General features: G+C 40.9%; 1 protein-coding gene across 1 annotated transcript in view; it reads right to left on the reverse strand.

The window, feature by feature from the left end:
- grid2 (glutamate receptor, ionotropic, delta 2) overlaps positions 1-25,637 on the reverse strand; it is a gene marked incomplete at both ends in the record, with an annotated part of 511,086 nt that overhangs the window by 192,803 nt on the left and 292,646 nt on the right. Inside the window, one exon of the mRNA XM_083913146.1 lies at positions 4,139-4,344. Within this exon, the coding sequence (XP_083769272.1) occupies positions 4,139-4,344 (206 nt within the window). The remainder of the gene's footprint in view (positions 1-4,138; positions 4,345-25,637) is intronic.

Here is a 25,637-nt window from a genome sequence, read left to right on the forward strand (position 1 = left end):
AAGAGGCCGCTAGAAACAACGTTTCTCAAATCTTATGGATTATGAGTTATGTACGTAGGTTATGTAAGTAACATAAGTTAAGATAAGTCACTGTTAACTTTTGATTCCACACAGGATATGAGCAGCGGTCTCCTGGGTGTCAGTCCTGTGTTTGTTTGACCCATCCATCCACTCTTGTCTTGGCTGAGACGATAAATGGCCACAGAGACAAGACACGAACGGTATGTATGCATTGTAAGAAGATAGTACCGTCAGCACCGTAACCGAAAAACACGTGGGCCCCCTAGCGCTTCTTTAACATCAGGCTACAAGCCTCCATTTACACCCACCGGTCACTTTATTAGGCATACCTGATGCTTGATGAACTGTCAGTGTGGTCTTCTACTGCTGTTACCTATCTGCTAGAAAGTAGGTGGTGTGTGTTCACAGATACTCTCCTGCATTCCTCTGTTGTAACCAGTAGATATTTAAGCTATTGTTGCCTTTCTATCAGTCTGGCCATTCTTCTCTGACCTCTGGCATCAACAAGGCATTTGCGCCCACAGAACTGCCGCTCACTGGATATTTTCTCTTTTTCGGACCATTCTCTGTAAACCCTAGAGATGGTTGCGCGTGAAAATCCCAGTAGATCAGCAGTTTGGGAAATACTCAGACCAGCCCGTCTGGCACCAACAACCATGCCACGTTCAAAGTCACTTAAATCACCTTTTTCCCCATTTTGATGCTCGCTTTGAGCTGCAGCCGATTGTCTTTGCCATGTCTACATGCCTAAATGCATTGAGTTGCTGCCATGTGATTGGCTGATAAGAAATTTGCGTTAACGAGCAGGACACGTGGACACTTGTCCCTAATAAAGTGGCCGGTGAGTGTAGGATGAGTTGGGAGAACCATTTGGCTGTCTGTCAGCAGCTCCTGAGCCGAGTGACAGAGGCTGGATAACCTGCCTTCACATGCTGACTGACAAAAAAATGTACTAAACCAAAATAGTTTTCATGGCGTCACTATGTGAATAAATCAACAGTGTTTCACTGAATCATTGCCTTTATTTCACCACCCGGCTCATCGAGTTAGGGGAAGCCTTAGTGACGCAGACACACACAGACTAAGCTGATCAGTCAATGTAGATACAGTTAATATGTTCAAAACCAATTTACATTGAGAGAAAACGCAGATGAGGTTTGATATATTTAAAAAAAAATAGAATTGTATCTGTTCTGTGAGACGAGCAAGTGGCGGCCGTCACAACGCTGTATGTTGACAGACAGGGCCCTTTTGGACTGGGCCCTTATGCCAGGGAGTGCGGGGGTATATTTAACGTGTGTGAGTGCCGTACACAATCTTGCCTTGTCTCATTCTCGTCAACCCAATATCGTGTATCATGTATTGTGTGTCGTCTCATCTTGTGTGCTGAGTGTCTCGTCACACCCCTACTGAAAACATTTACAGTGAACCTCTGAGTATGTGAGTATCGTCTGTGGACATAACTGAAAATATAAGTGAACATGTCCTTTAAGGTTTTGTAAGATTTAGGCACAAAAGTTTCTTGGTTGAGGTTGAGGAAGGTTAAATTCCGGCACTTCCTTGCACTTAATTGTCTTCCATCTTCTAATCCCTCTTGAGGCCTGCCATATCTCTCATCTCCTCCTGCTGCCAAGTCTCGGAATTTTGGAACAGCTTTCAGTTCAAATATAACATCAGGGCCTAATGCATCTGGATGGGAGGTGCTCTCTGTGACAAATGATCTCACAAATAACTCTGATAGAGAAAAGACAAGGTCCCGGTCATCTCTCTCTGTCTTTCTGCCTGCCTGTGTCTGTCTTTCAGTCTTTGTCTGTCTTTCTCTCTATTACCCCTCCTCACCATCTTGCCAGAGAGAGAAAGAGAGAGATTCTTCAACCATCAATCTTATCTACCAATCTTTACCATCTCCTGACACTTCATCTCGAAAACTTCTCTCCACTTGATGTCTGACTAAATTAGATTAAAGGACTGCTTTGTCAACCTTCCCAACAGAGGGAGAGAGAGGAACTCTAATTATGGTTCCACTCACACACTAAAATGGAGGCCTACACTTCCATATAGTATACTGTGATAGTTAAATCAATTTTGAACATCCATTATGAATCTGATCTCATTGAACGAATAAATGAACAATGAAAACGATGCATATATAATCAATATTCAAATAAATAATCTATCCGTAATACAAGTGAAGGTAGATCAGAGTGAGTGATTTTTTTTCTAAATGAGGAAAATAATGTACTTGCAGTGAACCCTAACCCTGCAGGCAACGGGACAAGATTTGGGTAGCAGAAGCTGTCTGATTTTAGTTTGCAGTCTGAGTAGTATTTACCAACATTCACCAACATTTGAGCAGGTTTTGGGTTCATGCAGGTAAACAGTCCAAGTTGAGAGCAAAAGAGGCAGAACACAATGGACATGACTGTTGCCTGAAAGAGGAAGTCTTGGCCCAGAAGTCTTTCTGCTCTCTAGTGGTAAAAATGTACTTAAAGCAGGCTTAAATGTTTCCTAAACACATTACCAGAGAGCGAAACCTTGAGACAAATTCTGGCCAGAACAGTGTACTGACTTCGATATAATAGTACACTAACAAGGCGACGGTACAAACACACACACAGCCACACAAAAACACAAACACACTCAAAGACACACAATAACACTCCATCTTTCACCCCCTCCCTGTCATGCCTCCAACCAAATTAGATTGTGATTGCTCTTTCTGAGGTCACTTTTAATTAAACTGAGATGAGAACATGACACATGGGATTAAGCCCCATCCTATTACTTCAAATTATGAATTCATAACTAATGCTAGAGCCTACTGCTTTCAACCATGACCTCCATATCATTTATGTATAAGAGCAAAAGGAACTCCCCTAATTGTCTTCTTCTGCAGAGATAAAGAGCATGAGCAGAGGGGGTGGGAAAGTGTGTGTGTGTGTGTGTGTGTGTGTGTGTGTGTGTGTGTGTGTGTGTGTGTGTGTGTGCGTGTGTGCGTGTGTGTGTGTGTGTGTATGGCGGACATGTAAGTGTGACAATGGAGTAGTTGAACTCAGTGTGCTAGTCTTTACTGCATTATATACTATTATCTGCTGTTGTGTTTCTCTCAGGTCCCCAGGACAGGTGCTCTTGTCGTATGCAACCATGGACTTAGCCTCAAAGCACAATACTGCAGCATACGCCTGTTTAAGTGGCGGTCCTGTGCCCGGAAGCAGATTTGCCCATTCACTCCCATACATGCGGGGAAGAGGAGATCACCTCCAACAAAATGTTTTGGGTACCAATCAAAGGGCTCATAATTATCTTCAGACCCTCTACTAAAAGAATGTAAGTGGTCATCATTTTATAACTGACCAAAATCGAGTTATGGGCAGGAGAAGGTAGCGGCAAAAAAGAGCCGTTGTGAAACACCTCCAGCAGGTTAGGTCCCGTCTCCATAGAGCCCAGTGCAAGGCTCCGGCAGAGACACAACTCTTCTGCTCAAAGATTTTGTGCAATGTCTCCGATGTTTTTTCTATTGTTGTTTCAAGCTTGGCGCTCGGGCATGGACTTGGGAACGTCCGCTGTCCATTATTTTTCTATGCCCATGTTTACTCTCCTCTCCTTCTCTCACTCAACAAACACACACACACACACACACACACACACACACACACACACACACACACACACACACACACACACACACACACACACACATCACTGTAATCAGTGAAACACTTCAAAACTATCTCTTCCAGGCGCGGCGTTGTTAGACCTAGGCATTCAAGGCCTGAATGTTTTCACTAGCTAGTGATATGCCTGATCCGGTTCATCTCCTTCTCTGTCAAAGAAATGTCTGGCTGAGTTGGGTTGCTGTCTGATGTTTGAGGAGGTCTGTATGGTTATACAGTAGCAGATTTATGTCCTTTTTAGGTGATTTAATTTAGATAAACACAGTGAACAGCTTTCATAATGCCTCTTAAAATAAAAATAGTATAGTCAATGTAACACATGGGACATAAACTGAAGTGAAATACATTTTTGAGTGGAGGGGGATGATAAAGATATCTGGTGAAAAAAGCTTGAATGATTGTTTTTGGTGTATTCCATATTCGCTGTAACCAGAAAGTCTTACCTCAGTGATAAAGGCCTTGGCAGTAGCTGGGCTCATGAACAGCACGGCTCTACGTAGTGTATCCCTGTAGCGATGCAACTCTTCCACACGCATTGTTCTGAACAGACTTGTGATCATCATGTTGATATTAGATTCCACCTTCTGAAGGGATACGTCCATTCCCTGCTGAGAGGTCCGGTCCAGGAAATCTTCAATACCACGGATATCTGGAGAAATAGAAATGGAGATAAAGGTGTGACTTTAAATTAGTACATATTCATTCCTCTGAAAGTATTATAAAAAAAATTAAGACAGGCAGAAAGGCATACACCCACTCCTACACCATATTCTCTGCTGTAGCGGATTGGTTATCTCTCTTCATTAATGGGTTCAGCATAATATCTTGAATCTTGAGCTCTTACTTACAGTGAGTCCTTGTGCGCACACACACAACGACCCACCCGTCCACCCCCACACGCACGCACGCACACACACATGCACACACACACACACTTCCCCAACCCCTCTTCTCATGCTCTTTATCTCTGCAGAAGAAGAAAATTAGGGGAGTTCCTTTTGCTCTTATACATAAATGATATGGAGGTCATGGTTGAAAGCAGTAGAATCTAGCATTAGTTATGAATTCATAATTTGAAGTTATAGGATGGGGCTTAATCCCATGTGTCATGTTCTCAATGCAAATGGTGATGAGTCATTCAAAGAAATAGGCATGTCTTTTGCATGTTTGGTCTATTGATTGACAAAATCATCACCAGCAACAGAAATAGACATCCATTAAGGTTTAAGTAAGCTTTATGGCTATAAGGGAATTAATTCTAGGATGTTTTTGTGAGATATTGTGTGTGTGTGTGTGTGTGTGTGTGTGTGTGTGTGTGTGTGTGTGTGTGTGTGTGTGTGTGTGTGTGTGTGTGTGTGTATATGTATGTGTGTGTGTCTGTGTGCGCGCGTGTGTATAGGTTTCTAACTTTATGGCAAGCACACTGTATGAGTCTAAACATCTGTCCCAATTCATTTAACGGATGTATGATCATCACATAAAGTTTGACTATTTTCTTGTATTTTTCATGTATGTGGATTTGCTCGATTATATGCGTCTTAGTTCATGCATCTTCTGTGGGGCTGTGATCAGGGATATAGTAGCTCTTTGTTTTGTAGTCACACTGACATTTAAAAAGAAAGAAAAACATTTAACAGAATAATTCCATGGGTAATTTCTGAACAAACATAATCAATGTCACCTTAATTGCAGGTATCTCCTATAGTCTCTGGTCGTTGATCTGTCCTCTAAACCTGTCTTTTCCTCCTGATATTTCTAAAAGTTCTACATGGTTGAACGCTCTCCCTAAAATGCAGATTAACTCCCCTTAACTTATTGTGCCAAGACAGTTTTTAAACAATGGAAGGGGACAAGACCAGCAGAGCTAAAAGTAAAACGAACACAAGATCTGGAAAACTGGATAAAGTACCCGCGGAGAGCGACGATGACGCTATTGCTAGCTCACCTAGCCCGGCCTGACTTGATTCGGCTGAAGCCAGCCTGATAGCTAGTATTCACACAGAGATTAAGGCAATGCTTGAGGAGCGCAACCTTGGCCTCGAAGATTCACTCTGACAAATGCAGCGGATACATAAATCCACACAAACAAAGATGACTGATTTAGAGGCTCAGTCACGGCAAAATAATATCAGCGTTTATGGGATAACTGAAGGTCATCTCATCTCATCTCATCTTCAACCACTTATCCAGGGTCGGGTCAAACTTCCCTTTCCCGGGCCACATTAACCAGCTCTAACTAGGGGATCCTGAGGCGTTCCCAGGCCAGTGTGGAGATATAATCTCTCCACCTAGTCCTGAGTCTTCCCCGAGGCCTCCTCCCTGCTGGATGTGCCTGGAACACCTCCCTAGGGAGGCGCCCAGGGGGCATCCTTACTAGATGCCCGAACCACCTCAACTGGCTCCTTATTGCAAAGGAGGAGCGGCTCCTCACGGATGGCTGAACTTCTCACCCTATCTCTAAGGGAGACTCCAGCCACCCTCCTGAGAAAACCCATTTCAGCCGCTTGTACCCGAGACCTCGTTCTTTCGGTCATGACCCAGCTTTCATGACGATAGGTGAGGGTAGGAATGAAGATTGACCGGTACACTCATTCCCTACCTGGAGTAAGCAATCCACCGGTTTCCTGCTGAGAGCCATGGCCTCAGATTTAGAGGTGCTGATCCTCATCCCAGCCGTTTCACACTCGGCTGCGAACCGATCCAGTGAGTGCTGAAGGTCACTGACCAACGATGCCATCAGGACCACATTATCTGCAAAAAGCAGAGACGAGATCCTCAGCCCACCGAACTGCAACCCCTCCCCAACACGACTACGCCTCGATATCCTGTCCATGAAAATCACGAACAGGACTGGTGACAAAGCGCACCCCTGGCGGAGGCCAACCCCCAACGGGAACGAATCTGACTTACTGCCGAGGATCCGGACACAGCTCTCGCTTTGGGTGTACAGAGATTGGATGGCCCACAGAAGTGACCCCCTCACCCCATACTCTCCCAGCACCTCCCACAGTATCTCCAGAGGGACCGGGTCACATGCTTTCTCCAGATCCACAAAACACATGTAGACTGGATGGGCATACTCCCAGGCCCCCTCCAGGATCCTTGCGAGAGTGAAGAGCTGGCCTGTTGTTCCACGTCCAGGACGAAATCCGCATTGTTCCTCTTCAATCTGAGGTTCGACTCTAGGACCTCCTTTCCAGCACCTTGAAGTAGACTTCACCAGGTAGGCTGAGTAGTGTGATACCCCTGCAATTGGCACACACCCTCTGGTCCCCCTTTTTAAACAGAGGAACCACCACCCCAGTCTGCCACTCCTTTGACACTGTCCCAGACTTCCACACAATGTTGAAGAGACGTGTCAACCAAGACAGCCCATCCAAACCCAAAGCTTTCAGCATTTCTGGACAAATCTCATCAATCCCTGTAGCTTTGCCACTGTGAGTTGTTTGACTACCTCAGTGACTTCCGCCAGGGATATTGACAATGATTCACCATCAGCCTCCAGCTCTGCCTCTGCAAAAGAGGGCGTGTTAGTTGGATTAAGGAGTTCCTCAAAGTGCTCCTTCCACCACCCGATTACCTCATCAGATGAGGTCACCAGCATCCCGTCCTTACTGTAAACAGCTTGGACGGTTCCCCGTTTCCCCCTCCTGAGATGTCGAATGGTTTTCCAGAAGCACCTTGGTGCTGCCCGAAAGTCCTTCTCCAGGACTAGAAGTCCTGGAGACCGGGGGGTAGTAGCTCAGTCCATAGGTGACTGGGCTGGGAACCGGAGGGTTGCTGGGTCGAGTCCCTGTGTGGACCATGAATGGAGTGTGGACTGGTGGCTGGAGAGGTGCCAGTTCATCTCCTGGGCACTGCCGAGGTGCTGTTGAGCAAGGCACCGAACCCCCAACTGCTCGGGGCGCCGGCCACTGGCAGCCCCCTCGCTCTAACATCTCTCCATTGGTTGCAATTGACTGCTCAAAGATAAGGAAGGTTGTTATATCTTAGTCAAAGGCAATATTGATCATAAAGAAGTCACTCTGCTAAATGTATATATGCCACCAGGGCATGACAGATGTTTTTTTTTTTTTAATATTTGACTTATTAGCCCTAGAGTCGTAAATTTAGTTTGCAACACGAACTTGATTCAACAAACATACGCAAGAGGACTAATCAGAACTCAGTATTTATGCGTAAAATGCTAGGGGAATTTGGTATGATAGATATATGGACGGACCTACATCCCACTGACGCAGCAATTTACCTACTATTCCTCTTGTCACGCAGAATATTTCCAGATTACTTTTTTATCCCAGCTGCAGATAGACATAGAATAAATGAATGCAAGATAGGTGCTAGAGATGTCTCGGACCATTGAAGAGTATATCTCTCTCTGCATCTAGATAATAAAAGGAAGAATACTCTATGGAGTGTATCTATGAAGTATTATAATGATAATGGAACAGTAACGCCAAATGTCCTGTGGGATGCATGGGAAGGCAGTAATCAGGGGTAAACTCATAGCATTTGCCGCCCATAGGAAAAAGGAGAAACATAAACGCTTAGCAGAGTTGCAGTCAAAACTGAAGAGCCCAGAAATTCAACATTCGGCTCAGAAAGACCCATGAGTATGGACCCAAATAAGTTGTACTAAACAAGAGATAAATCAGATTTATGATGTAGAAAATGAGAAGAAAATTAGGTTTACCAAACCAAAATATCATGAAACCGGCCCGAAGGCTATGAAGCTTCTGTCCTGGAGTCTACGTAAGCAACAAGCAGAAAGAAGTCTACAAGATAAGAAACCCAAAAAACAACAAAGTCTGCCATAAGCTAGAAGAAATTCAGCAAGCCTTTGAAGCCTACTATAAGGACATATATACTCAACCTGACAAAGCCAATGACTCAGTAATCGATGAGTTCCTAAAATCTCTGGATCTCCCCTCGATAGGACAACAACAGAATAATGTGCTAACTGCCGAGATAATAATCGCTGAACTGAGTGGTTCTATTTCTCGACTACAGACCAACAAAACCCTGGGGTCGGATGGATTTGTTTGTGAATGGTTCAAAACATCCAAGCCTCAGTTGACGCCACTTCTCCTCAGATGCTTTAACCACACCCTCAAGGAAGGCCAGATGCCCCAAAGGCAGTAATATCAATAATCCCTAAGGAAGGCAAGGACAATAGGCCAATATCTATTTTAAATACGGACTACAAGTTATTTGCCTCAATTATGGCCAAAAGGATTGAACACATTATCTCTGAAATGATAGACCCAGACCAAACAGAGTTTGTTCGAGAAAGACAAACACAGGACAATATTAGACGAACACTCCACATGGTAGACTATATTGTCAAGGGAAACAGTGCAACACTGATTAGTTTATATGCTGAGAAAGTGTTTAATTCGGTTGGTTGGGGCTACCTTTATCAGGTATTGCAACGTTTCGGCTTTAATGATATATCTGTTCAGTGTATTAAATCTCTGTATTCGAACCCCAGTGTCAGGATAACCCACCTAACCCAATCCATAAAACTAGAGAGAGGTTGTAGCCAGGGCTGCCCACTGAGCCCCGCCCTCTTTGCACTCTTCATAGAGCCTTTAGCTCAGGCAATAAGGGAGGATCCAGAGATTAAAGGGATTTCAATTAGAGATATTGAATACAAGAGAAGTCTGTTTGAAGACAATATTTTACTCACTTTGACCGACTTTCAGAGAAGTGCACCTAAATTGATGTCCCTTTTGAGACTGTTCCTGCTCCTACTCTGGGTATAAATTGAATACACATAAGACCCAAATACTCACATATCATTTTACACCGTCTATTGACTTGAAAGGCAGATTTGATTTCAAATGGGACACCCCTGCTATTAAATATCTGGGAGTTTGGATCCCTAAAGACATCTCCAAAATATATGGGACAAATTATGTTCTGGTTATCAAGACAATCAAAAGCAGATTTAAATAGATGGACTGTACTGACCCTAGACATGTCTAATATAATCGAAACGATAAAAATGAATGTCCTTCCCCGTCTTCTGTACCTATTCCAGTCACTTCCTGTGGAAGTCCCCCCTAAGGACTTTAGGGAATGGAATATATTTATATCAAGGTTCGTCTGGAATGGTGAGAGGCCCTAAATTCAATACAAAACTTTGCAGTTACCTAAAGATGAGGGTGGATTTTCTCTACCATGTGTGAAGGACTATTACATTGCAGCCCAGCTAAGACCCCTAGGTTGCTGGTGTAATCCAATATATTCTGCCAAGTGGAAAGATTTGGAATTAATGCAATCTGAATCCCCAGTACAGTCATTATTAGGTAACTGCCAACACAATGTTACTCACCTGGATAAAATAAATTGCTGGACCAGGGCTGCCCTTAAGGTTTGGTTTAATACCTGTAAGGATCTCCATCTTGAGAAACATACAAAAATACGGAAATGGGTAGCATATGATTTAGAGTTTATACCATCAGGTCTAGATAAGTGATTAAGGTAGTGGCTGCTCAATGGTATTACAGCCTACTGCCATTTAGTTGATAAGGACGGCCTACAGTCCTTTACCCACATCTCTAAATCATACGGACAGGGAAGAGAAGATATGTTCAGATATTTCCAGGTCAGAAACTACTTTGACAAGGAAATCAGACCTACAGACAACAGGGATTCCAATCTGACCAGTATATTTACTGACGCATATAAGGCTAAAGACAGTAGACATTTAATGTCACACATTTATAAAAGACTACAAAATTCCAAGAATAATTCTACTCTTCAGGTTAAGCAGAAGTGGGAGAGGGAGTCTGGCCTGGAGATATCCGGGGATGACTGGAGAACCGTTTGGGCAGGTCAAGCCAGGACTACCAACTCCAGAGCCTGGTGAGAATTCTGCTGGAAGGATATAATAAGATTTTTTTTTACTCCTAAAATTAAATCTAAACAGCAGGGTTCTCAGGGTCAGGATAAATGCTGGAGACAATACGAACAGACAAGGGCAGACCACTTTCATATATTTTTGGCCTGCCCCTTTATTCAACCATATTGGCAGGATCTTGCTGGAGAACTTCAGTCAATCTTTGGTTTGAAAGTTGATTTCTCTTTTAATACATTGTATTTGGGTAAAACCCCAGTAGGACTTATGGCCCGGGACAACTATCTTTATAGAGTGCTCTTGGCTGCAAGCAAGAGGGCCATTACCCGTAAATTGCTGCAGACAACTTTGCCATCAAGGAATGACTGGATCACCGAAAAACTGACCCTCGTCCTGAGACTACGGACTGAACAGTACACAAAGTGCTGGGAAAGGTAAACTTCCTACTTGTTAACTTGTAACCCACTGTCTGTGTGAATGATCTCTCCATTTTGACCTAATGTATGACCTATGTCAGCCTTATCAACCTCTGTTCACTTTTATACTTATTTGTCTGTTTTTTTGTTTCTCCTGTTCCCTTATTGGTTTGTTTTATTGTTGAGAAAACCGAGAAATCTTCAATAAAAAGAAAGTTAAAAAAAAAAACAGTGCAAGGAATGTTCTCAAATATTTATTTAGATGCACTCTAAACAATTTTTCATTTAAATCCAGAATGTTCTCAGTCTTGTTTAGCTGTTTTAATTATTTTGTTATGTGACAGGACAAAAAAGCTTCAATCAGATAGGGACAGGGCTTTGTTGTTTATTTGAATAGCTGTTCTTTAGAAAAGTGCCAAAAAGTATCCCGTTTTTGCTGAATACACTATTCCTACCAGGACACTAAGAACAAATAACTCATGACACTGTTAAGAGTCTAAGATTAAAGCACCAAACCACTGTAATTATCTCTATTATGAGTTATTTTTGTATGATAATATAATCAGGATGCTGGTGTCAGTAATTTTACTGCCCTGACTCCTCTATTCTTAATGTGCTACATTGCACGTCAAGGTAATACTAATTAAGGCACTTTGGTTGAGACCACTGCTAATGATGTTGGAAGATGTCTGTGCGTGCATGTGTGCTTGCGTGCATGTGTGTGCATGCGCACTTATGAGTGTCTGTGATTATGCCAAGCAACTACTAATGATGTATTTGATATGAAAAATGGATGACACTGCCATCATTACCTGTGTCGTGACAGAGCAATTAACTGGATTGATTAGACTTGTTTAGGGCCAGAGGGCTGAGGCAGTTGGTGTAACTGCATCAATACCAAATTTTGAAGGTTTTACATCATATTAAGAGGACAGATACCATGCAATAGCACTGATTCAGTAATGCATTCATTTAGAACGAAGACAAACAAAATCCTGTGCACACAAATACAATATTAAGCAGACTGAGCTCAGAAAGTTAAGCAAGGACAGCGGTAGACATTTGTTTGTGTGTTGGTATCATCACATCAACAACTTTTCCAAACTGAGAAGATTAAGAAAGAATGTTGTCATTCAGTAACACGTAATATGGTTAGTAAGAACATGACAGCATAGTTATAGATGTTTGTCTATTATTTCTCTTGAAACTTAATTAATTTCAACCTTCCCTAAACATGTACACAGCAGCACAGGAACACAATACACACAGTTGCAAAACTCCATGGGACAACAGCTGGGCACCCAATCTGTTTACAAGGGAGTTGTAAATTGGAACAGACCTGCGTGTCTGTCTGTGCATAACGTACATGTGCATGCATGCAGACTTGCATGTCTTGCTGTGGTAGCACAACATATGAGCAGATTTTTTCTTGATAAAATAATTGCAAATTACTTATGTCAACTCTTGTGGTTATTTTAATAACTGACATTGCTGTTGTATCTTTTGTGCTTGCTTGTGATGAGGTAAGACCCTATTAGAAAGGTAGATGAGCAAACAGACATTGAGATGACATCTTTATTGACCAAACAACACCATTTTAATCTGTGCAGGAGCACAGTTATAAAGCCATCAAAATCTAATTACTATTATTTATTAGCTGAAATATTTATTTGTAGTAATTCATTTTTAACTATATTATCAGTGGCAGCATAATCATCATCACCAGTGCATCCATACAGTACATACAGATATGCTAGTACAAATTTCAGATGCAGTATGTGGTGTGCTTGACATAATTTTTTATATGGCTGTATGAACAAAAATCACAGGACATACAATGCCATTCAACTAAGGATCATTTCAAATATTCTGTATTTTAACTATGGTAGGACTTCACATAGGACTTCACATAGTTTACCATGAATCTGTCTTTCATTCCAATAGAAGTTTAAACACATTTACTTTAGAGTCCTCATCAATAAACACCAGAGCAAACAGAGTCAGAAAGATGTATGGTTGCATAAACACATACTGTGCAAACATACACACAAAGTACACACTCTTTCACCAGTTTACCAGCAGATTTAAGCTTCCTAAATCTTCATATTTATCATGGCACAGCCACTGCCATTCATAATCAATGGTGCAAAGCACATTAAATATTACACTGTCTGATTTATGTTCTATATGCTAGAATAGAGTGAGCTTTATAAATCAACAGAATCAAAAAGCTTTTGTCAACAGAGCAAGAATAAATTAAAAATGTAGTCAACCCAAAGAGCAGAGTACTCAGTTGATCATTGTTATGCATGTTAATCTTGCTCCTGTTTTTGTTTTATATTACAAAATACTTTGTGATAGTTTTCACTAACATGCTTCTTGGCCTGTGTGACAAAATAAAAGTGGCTGAGAGCTACTCATGTTTTATTGTCACGCCGCGGCGAGGTTTGTCCTGTGTTTGGGTTTTTTGTCTTGTGAATTTCCTGTTTTATTTTGAAAGATAACTCTCCTCTCGTTCCAGGTCACTTGCCTTTCCTCTTGTGTCACCGGTCTGACGTCATTCCCTGATTCCTTGATTGTTTTCACCTGTGGTTCCCCTCCCTTTATGTGTATAAAGTCTGTGTCCTTTCCCCTGTCCCATTGCTAGATTATTTTGTACCCTGCGTCGAATGTATCCAGCGTCTTGTTCCACAGTCTTGTTCCAGTCTTGTTCCACAGTCTTGTTCCACAGTCTTGTTCATGCTCTTGATATCTTTGTTCCATTGTTCAGGTTTTTGTACTCCTTTTTTTTGTCCAAGTAAGTTTTCCTTTTTTGAATTCACTTGTGACTTTGTTTTTTCTTCCAGGTTGGAGTGTCTTTGTTTAATTAATTATTTTGTTCACTTTGTAATTGATTGTTCCTCCCGTACGGAGCGTTCTCATTTTGAGATTTATTTGTTAACTTTACCTTTTGTTTTTTTTCCTCCTGTGTGGAGCACTTTTATTTTGTACTTTGGCTTTTTCTGACGACTTTGGTTTTGTTCCTCCTGTGCGGAGTGATTTTTTGACGTCCCAGTCGTCAAGATAATAAATTCAGTGTTGATCCGCAATCCTCCGCCTCTGAGTCCTCTTTCCTGCCTGGGTCTGACACTTATATTATTGGTAACATTTATTAACACAGTTGATCTTGCATACATACAATTCTTTTGTGTGAACATTTACAAAAATGCAAATACTGATATCCTTCACTCACATTTAGTATCAAATCATCTTAAATAAAGCAGAATGTGCATACTTCCTCTGTTAGGGCTGGGACAATATGCTTTTCTCCCAATTTGATACTATCACAACACTTGGGTGCCGATACGATATGTATTGTGATTTTTAAGCACTGTAATTCTACAAGTATTGCGATTTGATATTATGATTTATTGGATTCTTGTTTACTTTTTAACACCAGGTCAGACCATGGGTGAAAATGTTTTCATACACTTAATATTTACTTTGGAAAATATCTTAATTGAGTAAAAGTTTGAATTGTGCAAGGTCAGGACCCACATTTTTTTTGGCCACAACCGCCATCGCATGAAATCATGCAATACCTCACAAAGAAGATAAAGGCTGATGTTAAATGCCTGAAACTTTTCCCTATTTACACAACACTCAAAACAGAGTTCATAAAAAATCTTCACCCTGGCTGGAGTTTTTCCAAAATGCTTAGGCCTAAGATGTATACAGACTATAAATAATCAGCAAAAAGTAACTTAAAACCAACCAATTAATTTATATTTTAAGTGTAAAACATTACGTTGCAAAAAACAGGTGATCCTTAGCTGAACTCCTGTAAACATTACATAGCTACAGGCTACATTGCTAAGATGTATGAGATATTCAGGGTAGGATTGTTTTATTACCACTGCTAGGAAGAAGAAAAAATAATCAACTTTCAAATGCGGACATATTCTTCAATTTTACACAATAATCAAAAGCCTCTTCATTTCCTCCATCAGTTTGGTCAGTTTGAGTCCCTGCCTCCTGCCGTTCAAAGGACAAGGCTTGAGCATGTACTCCCCACTGCTGAGCGGATCATTGGCTGTCAGCTGCTTTTCATCGTGGAGCTTCAGGACAGCATAGAGGATAAAAAGACTAGTAAAATTGTCACAGACCTTGCCCATCCAGGCAACCATTTGCAACCATTCCTCTGGGAGACAGTACCGGTCCATTAACACCATGATCACCCATCACCTCAACAGCTTTTTCCCCAAGCTTCATCATTTTACTCTACCACTCCTCCCAAGTCTCCCATGCAGAGACATACTGTGCATCCCCACAGTCCCACACCTCTTCATCCTAACCTACTAGAGCTGACTGTATTACTTTAACCTTGCTATTCTCCGCCATCTAAGTGATTTTTGCAACATTTTTATAAACATTGTGTCTTGATGACTCTGAGTCACTTTAGGTTTTGTACACTGTCACTTCACACTTTTTAAATTAAGGACTCCAATTGAGACAATACACAAGGTGTCATGTTTTCTCTAAATATATCCACACTGCCAACTACAATGTTGATTGCAAAGTACTTTTTTTGTTTCCATATTGCTCGTAGTTAATTCCATCTTTCATAAAGAACAAACTGTAAGGATTTAAATGACATGTCAGGGGGTACAATAGAGCTACAACCATGTCTCCTTTAATTGCCTTTTTTAATGCCTCTTCTCCCACCTTCCAATATGCCAATTGTGGATTATCACTTTTCAAGTGTTATAGTGTGGAAGTGGAACCAAAAAGGCATTTTGCAAAGAAAACTCAATCAACTGGAGTGGATTCCATAATTCCATATAAAACAAGGTTGAGGTTTGTATGCAGTTCTCTGTGTGTTTTATTTCCCTGTTTGTCAAGCTTCCCTTCTTTCCCCTCTATGCCATCTATCCTCCAAGTCCCTGGCTCAAAGTGAAAGCTAGAGTTAATGTAGTGTAGCAGCCAACAGCATGCAGGGGTTTCACCTGCATGTACCAACCAGCTCAGTGGCACTCGTGTTCAGAAAGCCCGACTCCTTTCTCCCCTGCTTGCTTTCCCCTCATCCCTTTCTCCTTACTTGGCTTTTTATCTGATACCTCCCTCCGTTTCCCCTGTTTGCTTTGTGTTCTCTCATGCTGAATCTCATTTTGAGAGTGTGTTAAGTCCAAGCTGTTTTTCCACTCTGGAAGACCGGCTCTGTGTAGTGTGTAATGTTTGTTGATTCCACACTGAGAACTTTGTTCGCATACCACCAACAGTTGGTGCTGGTGTATTTTAACACTGGAGATAATTTTAAAAGAAACCCCTCACCCCATAGCAATGACCTTGAACCTTCCCTTAGCATATCCAAGTTGCCTAGACTAGACTATTAGTTAATTTTAGTTAATATTATTAGACCTTAATACAGTCAGGAGGTAGATCGGAAAAGTTGTATCAAAATGTAAATTACCTATTTTGTCCTTTACAATTTGTAAGCCATACAGTTACATGCTGTATAACGTATAGATGTAGTCTCTGTGATGTCACCCAACGGTCACATCACCCAACGGTGACATCACCTGCTAGGAGGTGGGAATCCAAAAAGGAACAAAGAGGTGGAGCGTAGATGGAGATTAGATGGGCCAAATGAAGGCTACAGTTTATGCTAGCTTTCTTTGACTGCACCATTGTCACTCAACGAGAGATGGAGTCAGAGCTGGATGACCCTATTGCTCACTTTGCCAGTTGTGTAGGGCCCCCCAAATTAGCCAAGGGCCTCGCCTCCTCCTCAGGTATCAATGCTTACAACTTCGATGACAGGCTGGCTAAGCTAAGTTGATGTGTTAGGCATTTTATATTTGAAAATGTATAGAAGGAAGCCTGGGGAAGCCCCACAACTGTATAGGTTTTATTGTGCTATTATGAGACATAAAGCTGTAGCAATCTCCTATAGACTTATGTTTACATGTAAGCCAAAGCTAACTGTAAATATTGTGAGCTAATTACCAGGCAGACAGAGCCAAAGCGCAGTGGAATTTTCTAAATTTCATATTTCTTCTATTTCTTAATTATGTTTATATTCACCTAACTTAAATATTGTTTGTTTAAGGTTGAAGTCTGCAACAATTTTTTTGATCATATTCACTGAAGCTGATCATATTCATGTTTCACTATGTTCTCATAGAACAACATAAATCATCCGGGTTCTGAAAAAAAAAGCACATCTATGTGCACCTAGAGCCTGTTGTTGGATTTGCAAAAATCGACCACACAGGTATCATCCTGTCCACTCAGCGCAGGGCTGTGTGTCCGTGCACACCACAGACCCGCCATGTTAGCAATTGCTATCTATGAGTAAGTTAGCCACCTACCTCAATGTAGCATGTACACCATGCCGTTTATCAATGAGAGAAGACATGGGCGTGATCACAGGAATCTGGTGCACACACACTGACGAGCACTCAATGGGAGGGAGCGAAGGTGCTTGGTGGTAGTGGGGGAAGGGGCGTGAGAGTTGTAAACATTCAAAATTTGACTGAGTCAACTCGACCTGCGGACTTGCCGACTGCAGCTTTAAACCTCATTCAGATGGAGCAAACTGTTTTAAAGGAGGGAAGATTGTAATGGGTACACTGGGGTATCCGATGTGACTGTGTGGCAAATGGTTTACATAGGTAAGGGTCCCTAGGCAGAATTTTGCTTAGGGGCCTGGGGAGGTCAGGACTGGGTCTATACACATATAGTATCCGCTGTCAAGAAAATATAGATATAGCTATATAATCTGCATCTTCCATCAATATAATCACTGATCAAGACAATGCACATGGTTTTGGGCCATTAAGTGCTGTTTAATGGGAAATAGATGATAGGAAATCCAAATAAAGCAGTTGCTGGTGTCTGCAACGAGAACACCCCCGAGAGGCAAGATAGCAAAGGAGGAAAAAATATTGATGTGAACTGTGAAGAAATGAAATGGACCAACAGTCCAAACGGAGGTGTTAACACATCCAGTATTAGATGAGTGTGGAGTACAGGGGAAACATAAAACATCTCCAAATGAGATTCAGCCTATGTAACTCCCTGGTTGGCTGTCAGAGCCTCCCTGCTCCCCTGTTCACCCTTTCTCACTACCTCTGCTTGACTTTCAAATATTTCCCACCTTCAAATAATAAAAAAAAACACCATACTTTGTACACTTTCACTCTGTATCTGACTTCACAGTTTCAGGCTTCTCTCCTTCCTGTCCTTCTTTTGTTTAAACCTTCCTCTCCGTGCCTGAGGCATTTAAAGCCTGGGCTTGTAACTTTTGTTAGAAAGCTATTAGGGAACAGTCAAGCATAACTGGTAGTGACTTTAAAAAGAGGCACTGTCAATCCATCCATTCATCCATTGTAACAACTTGACTACCAGAGCTACCAAGTTTTCCCAGTACTAGTGCTTGCTCTCCAGCAGTGAGTGCAGCTTGATCGCCCATTGTCCATATCATTTTTGCTGCCATGGAATTCATGCTGACATAAATTGGTTGCGCTCAAGTGGCAAGGCAAGCTGAAGGAGGAGTAGGGTAAGGTAGGTATGACCTTGAATTACTTTTCTATCCATTTAATGCCAGCATGATGTTTTACATGACTCTTGGGTGGAGGCCAAAGTGGGTAGCAGAGTAAAAATGTAATTTCAATAGATGGCAGTACATTGAAGGGTTTTATAACAGTATTTTTTCTATTTTTGTAAGTTATTGTTTGAATGATGTTAAAAATTGGACTGGAGTAATACAGCCTTAAAAAGCACAGTCAAAATGTTTTCTACAAGGAGTTGCAGTCTCTCGTTTCTTTTTTTTAGTGTCATGTACATTTTATTTACAGTGTCCAGGTAATCACCCACTAAAACTTTAGATTTGATAACTATTAATTGGATTCATAATCCCTAATCAATTGAAATGCATTTTAAATGTTCATATTCATACTCTGTAACCTAACTTTCAGGGAGCCATACTTTGTGTGAATGCCTTTCATGCATCTCCACCCTTTTCTGCTGTCGGATCAAGATCTAATCTTTTTGCTTTGTATTCCCCCTAACCCTTACCTCTGGCTATCCTTATCCCTGCCCCTGGCATTTAAATGTTGTATGGCTCAAAGACAGTCGTTCTTAAAAAATGGATTTGAGTCTCAAATGGAATGCAGGTCTGTTTCTCATAAGCCCAGGCCTGAAGAATTAATTTGTCAACTGAAGTTGTGGCTGAAAATGATCAAGTATCCAGCTGTAGGGATCTGAACCTAAACTTGGGAAGTTAACCTTCTTATAGAAAGTAAAACGCTTTAGGCCCTGAAGCACCAGCAGTTTTCCTGACTGCTTATTGCTCTCTATATTGTCTACTTCTTTAGATCTAAGTGCCTATCTTTGTCCACCACTCTTTTGCTTTATTTCCCTCCTTATCTTCCTCTCTTTTTTTCTTTCATAGCCGCAGGCTTCACATTCCCAGAGTCCCCACAGAGAGCTTAACCAACACTTAAGAAAACAAAAAAAAAAACAATACCACCATAAAAGGCTTGGCAACTTTTTGGTGTACATCACGTTCCCTAACTCCTCAAATCCTTTAAAGCTTTCAGTCCCCTTTTAGTGACTAACTTTCACATGCTTTAAGTGTCTAAACCTGACCTTGAGTTGTTCTCACATTGCATAAACTGCACACACTACTTGATGGCTATCACTAAATTGGACTAAATAATTCTTGTCACAAGCACAGCTCCAAACCAAGGGTTGTTGGATTTTAACCCCCCAGTGACTGCTATGTGTTGTATTCTGTAGTCTCTATTGTTGCTGCCAGATAACATTGACTGCCATTCTAGTTGTTGTACCGATGCCCCTTTCTACAAAGCATGAAGTTCTCCTCTGACAAAACATCTTCAAAAAATACTTGAATTGTGTCTGCTGAAGTACAGATGGCTTAAAACATGTTTATATTCTACAATGCTTCCAGTGGACATTGGAACCACAATGGCACTACAAAGAAGAGGAAGCAGCAATATCCATTGGAAAGCCGGGATAAGATGCTACACTGTTTTCCACAGTACTGTGCAACATGATACTATGGTTAAAGTGACCAACAAAGCAATACAAAAGGGAGGTTTAAGTGACCCCTAAGCAAGACTTGAACATGGTATATCAAAAATGATGGTGAAGATACCTTGGAAAAAAGTGAGACAAATAATTTTCTTCAATCCTTTCTTGTGTGGCTGCCCTCTCTCTGCCCTGACAGTGAACACTAAGGTTTACCCAAAAAAAAAAATATATATATTTATATATATATACAAAATGGAGAATTTCACCTATCTGGCCATCGGAAAAAAACTTTCAGGTTCTTAGGCTTTATCGTACAAAAATTTGAAGCAAGCAATATGCCGTTCCTCAATATTCCTAATGCTGTAAGATCTTCATATCTTCCTCTCTCTCTAAACTGCCTATGCTAAAGGCATTTCACATTCAGTGTCCTCCAAGGAAGTGAACTACTACTCTGGGGTCATATACGTTTGTAGAAGGTGTAACACCCTTTTCAGTTGTTTTTCTGTTTATCTGATTTTCTAACTGCCTTTTTAACTGCTTTACCAAATTTACTATGCCTTTATATCTCTGTCCCTATGCCCCCTCTGCTTTGCTGTTTCTTTTTCCCTGTATGTTTTCAAACTCTTTTTGATCTCTTTTTCTTCCTTTCTCTCTGAACGATTTTTCTCTGGAGGAGACAAAGAACCTAGGAGCTTGTAGACCTTTGGTGTTTGGCTCATGGATGTACCTGTTTGCCTCCATTCCTCTGAATCTGCCTTTATTATCAACTTTCCCACGTTTCTCTTGGCACAGCTTTTATGTATTTTTCACCTCCTCTTTTACCTCCCACAAGCTTTCACCCCTCTTTTGTTGAAAATTGCATCTATGCATGTGTTTCTCATCATTCCTTGTTGTCTTTTCCCCTCTATAAACAACTACATGCTCTCCTCTCGCTTATTTTCCTCCCTCCCTCAATTTTGTTACAAACATCCATGTAAAAGGAATATGGATTTTCAGAGGTTTGGCTCATTAACCCTATTTTTTTTCCTTCCTTACGCTACCACAACAAGTCATCTGTGGCTTTTGTGCTACTGTTGCTTTAAGTCATGTTCTCCCAAAATATTGGCTTTGTGACAATCAAAGTCAATTCTGGAAAAAAGATAAATCGTAAAACAACATTTTTTGTTTGCACGTTATATTTTTATTATTACCATTGTTATTATTATCAACATTTTTATTGATGAAAAAATATAGCCTATGCACAACTAGCGGCCGCCACTCGCCAAATGTGGCTAAAATATTCCCCTGGCGACTTTATTTTGGAGGGCTAAATGCCAATGGAAGGGTACATTTGTGTCCCGATGATCACGCTTGTGCAATAAATTATGCATGATATAGCAAAACAGTCTAGTAGCTATAAAATGATAAATTATGACGGTAGCAAACGTTAGCACTAAACCAGGGATTTGTTGTGTGTTGCACTGAAATAGCTCCCCCTACATCACCGCTGTAGAAAATAGAACATAGCGAACTTTAAAAGTTTGGTGCAGTGACTTTGATCCGGGCACAGCTATGATGCTGTGGCACGAGTGAGCTCAGTTAGGAACAGGCGGCCTTTCAGTGGCATACTTTATCAAATCAAATCAGCTTTATTCATTGGCACCTGTCATACGTATGAAAATGCATCACACACACACAAACACACACACACACACACACACACACACACACACACACACACACACACACACACACACACACACACACACACACACACACACACACAGGAGACACAGCAATGTAGAGCTGTGTATCATCAGCACAGCTGTGAAAATTGATGCCTTGTCTCCTGATGACATCCCCAAGGGGGAGCATATATAAATGAAAAAGTATTGGACCTAAGATAAACCCCTGGGGCACCCTACACTAACATTCATGCATTCCTGAAGAACATGTATCCATGCTTACAAAAAAGTGACAATCTGTGAGCTAAGAGTAAAACCAGTTAAGAACAGTAAAAGAGAGGCCCACCAGGTGTCTGAGTCTATTTTACAATATGTGGTGGTCTACTGTATTAAAAACAGAGCTTAGTTCCATTAGCACCAAGACCGACAGTTTCTGAGAGTTACACCCGAGATCATTAATAATCTTCAAGAGGGCTGTTTCAGTACTGTGGTTCATCCTAAAACCAGATTGACACTGTTCTAAAATCACATTACTGTTTAAAAATAATTTAATTGGATAAAAAAACAGCTTTTCTAAAACTTTACTTTAAAAGGATAAGTAGGATAGATGATCCCAAGCTTGAAATTACATTTTTGCCCTGTCAAGTGTTTTTGTTGTCCACCTCTACCAAGGGGCAGATGCAACAAGGTTGGGTTACACCCTTTACTGTTACATCGGCAGGCATAATATGGCATACACTCTTCCTTTTTATGTGAACCCATAAGATCAGTGGTTGACATTTTCACGCTTTTAACTGTGTGATCCGGATTAAAAAGATAAGGGGAAAAAAATATTAAAATGCTTCATTAGGCCACACTGTGCAAGGTGACAGAGACATGTTTAATAACCCTAGAAAAGAGTTACAGCCGGAACTTCAAACCACACTTTCAGCACATGGCAAAGACCCAAGACAATGCATAACATCTGCATTATGACAAACTCCATAAAAGAATATACACCAAGCATGCGGGTAGAGGACAAAGGGCTGTCTTTTTTGAGGTGAATAGCTGTATTCCATGTAAAGGCATTTAACAAAAAGCCAATTGAGAGACAAAACTGTTTCTCACATGATTATATGAACTTAAACTTATAGTGAAATGTTTACCTCGGATAAGATTGAGTGCCTTTTATAGTTTTCATTCACTCTTACATTCATCAAACAAACATATGTGCAAAATATCAGCATCTTTATTGTTCTTTCTTAATAAAGACTGGCAACCCAACAAGCATCACACTTTTAAAACAGCTCTTTCATACAGCTATAACCTTTTACTATGGTGGCTCCGACCCCTCTTGTCATTGACTAAAAGCAAAACAAAATAAATCGTCTGAATGTCATCAGTGTCATTACCACTAAGTTTTACTGCCCACATTTGCTCAACCAGGCCAGTGTTTGTGTTGTCACTCAAATTTTTATTATATGTCTGGTTTTACTGTGTGAATACAAGACACCCGAGTATAGACTAAAAAGAAGGGAAAGGGAAGCCAAAGTAGGACTCAGAAAAAGGAGGGCAGAGGAGAACAGAAGATGGAGGGAGAGGGAGAGAGATAAACTATGAGAGAAGAGAAAGAGAGATAATAGAGAGAAAACATGTGTTCTCAGTGTCCAGAACGCACCAGTAGAGCTGAAAATAGGGATTGGGACAGTGGTGCCGTCGCTTCATTTAAGAAGACACACTTGACTGTCTGTTCTCTAAAGAACTCTCCTCGTACAGAGGCGAGGCCTTTTGGGAACGTTGCTATCATCATAAAAGGCCATCTCTGTCTCTGTTTCTGTCTCTCTACCTCCCTTTCTCGCTCTCTTTCTCTTTTGCGCTCTTTCTTTCACCCTTCTCTCCTTGAGCAGGGGGTGAGGCCATTAGGGAACAATGGTGATATCTTTAAAGGGCCTTCTGTGGCTGAGAGAACAGCGCTGCCAAAACCCAGAGGATCTATGTGCTGAATCAGTGGTCACAGAGCGGTATAGAAGGGATTTAAGTGGGGTATGAACAAGTGTTTGTGCGTGTGTGCGTGTGTGCGTGTGCGCGTGTGTGTGTGTGTGTGTGTGTGTGTGTGTGTGTGTGTGTGTGTGTGTGTATTTGTATTGGATCTATTGTGTAGATAGCTTGTGCGAACTATACCCCATTTGGAGAAAAAACTTGGATTTAAACCAGATGGTGGAAGGTTTTCTAGCTAGGGAAAACCGCATTCCTTCTTTCAGTCTTGGATAGGGTTAAGTCACGGTCAGCGTAAAAGTATTTTCCCAACAGGCATGAATATGAAAAATTTGCTGTTAATTTGCATGCAACTTTAAATACCTTGAATTCATGGTGTGTAATTGAGTTTTTCGTAGCAGTTCATAACTTCGGTGCAGAAGAAAAATTACCAGATTTCAGTTTGCGTGAAAGTTACTGCCTTGATTGACAAAATCCTTCAGATAATTTTCAACAACTAGCAGTCAAGCACAGATACAATACTGTATATATCCAAGCAAATTTGTATTAACAATCTTGATGATGATTGATTGAGGAGGGAGGCTATCAGATCAATAGTGAGCTCATCCTGACACAAAGGGCTCTCTTTGTAAAGACATATTTACATACAATTTTGCATGCAGAGGTTGTATAGGTGAGTATAGGTAGTGATAATGTTTTGTAAGCCCCATCAGTCAACCTTTAGTTTATAACTAGGCAAGTGTCCATAATACACTTGAACGTAAAAATCATTGTAAGTCACATCTATAATGTTTTGAATGGGTGTAGTCATGAAGCATTATGGATGCATTATAATTCACTATGCATGCCCTCATAATGCAATATAGATGTGGCCATAGAAAGTGTTATCCAGCCTTCATTATTGGTCCCACAGTACTTAATGCTCAGCGGTATATCTGCAATCTACCCATTCATTTAGAGATTTGATGACTATTCTCTTTCCAAGAATTCCTCGGGATTGATTTAATTATGGTACTTACTATACTGACTTCTGAGGTGTAGGACTAGCACTTCAAGAAGGGCACAGTTTGCCAGTATTCAATATTAATACAATGTAAATTGCTTTGTATAGTTCACTAGTTAGAGTATACTTTCATAGCACATATTCAATACACTAATAAAAACCTTTAATGCCTTAGAAGATTGAGCTTGAGCCTGCAGACTGCATTACAAAACAACTCCACTGCAGAGATTACATTGGAGATCAATGTATACAATACATTAATTGTGGTAATTGACTACAGTGAGTAAGATGGAGTCCCATTGTGGCTATAACGAGTAAATCAACAATGAATCACCTAAGGTAGAAAACTATTACACTTCTCTCCATGGGCTGAAACTTTTAGGTGTGAGGACTCTTGTCCACCCACCGATGAGTATTGTCACAGTGAGGGTTTTCCATTAGCAAGCAAAATACCTGCTTTGACATCACTCTTTGGGGTGTGATCCCAAATACAACATGCTATTAAGTTACAGCCCATTAGGAGCAGTACACCAGCAGTGTATGACTCAGAGTTAAATTATCTTTATACATAAATGTGCCAGATCAAGCTAGGGTTATGAAGTACAAACCAGACAAATACAGGCTTTTGGAAGTATGATGGTGTAAACTGAGAGGGCATGTGCTTTATTTGCATTGGCTGTATAGTCATTCCTTGTTTTTATTTTCATTATTGTTTTTTTTTTTAAATGTCATTGTATAGGTGTTTCTTTCCAATGCTTTACATAAAACATGAAAAGCACTTTGAATTACCTTGTTATGCTATACAAATAAACTTCCCTTGCCTTGCCTTTATGTGAGTTTGATTAAGTTTGTGATCTTACTTCCAAAGAGGTGGACAGCTGTGGAACAAGATATTATGATATTAAAGTAACTTGTTTTAGCCAAGCAATCGGAAAGGTTGGCTCACAAAGGACATCAAATGACAGACACAGACCTCATGCACAAACA

This window comes from Echiichthys vipera (assembly GCF_963691815.1).
Source record: "Echiichthys vipera genome assembly, chromosome: 4".
NCBI lineage: Eukaryota > Metazoa > Chordata > Actinopteri > Perciformes > Trachinidae > Echiichthys > Echiichthys vipera.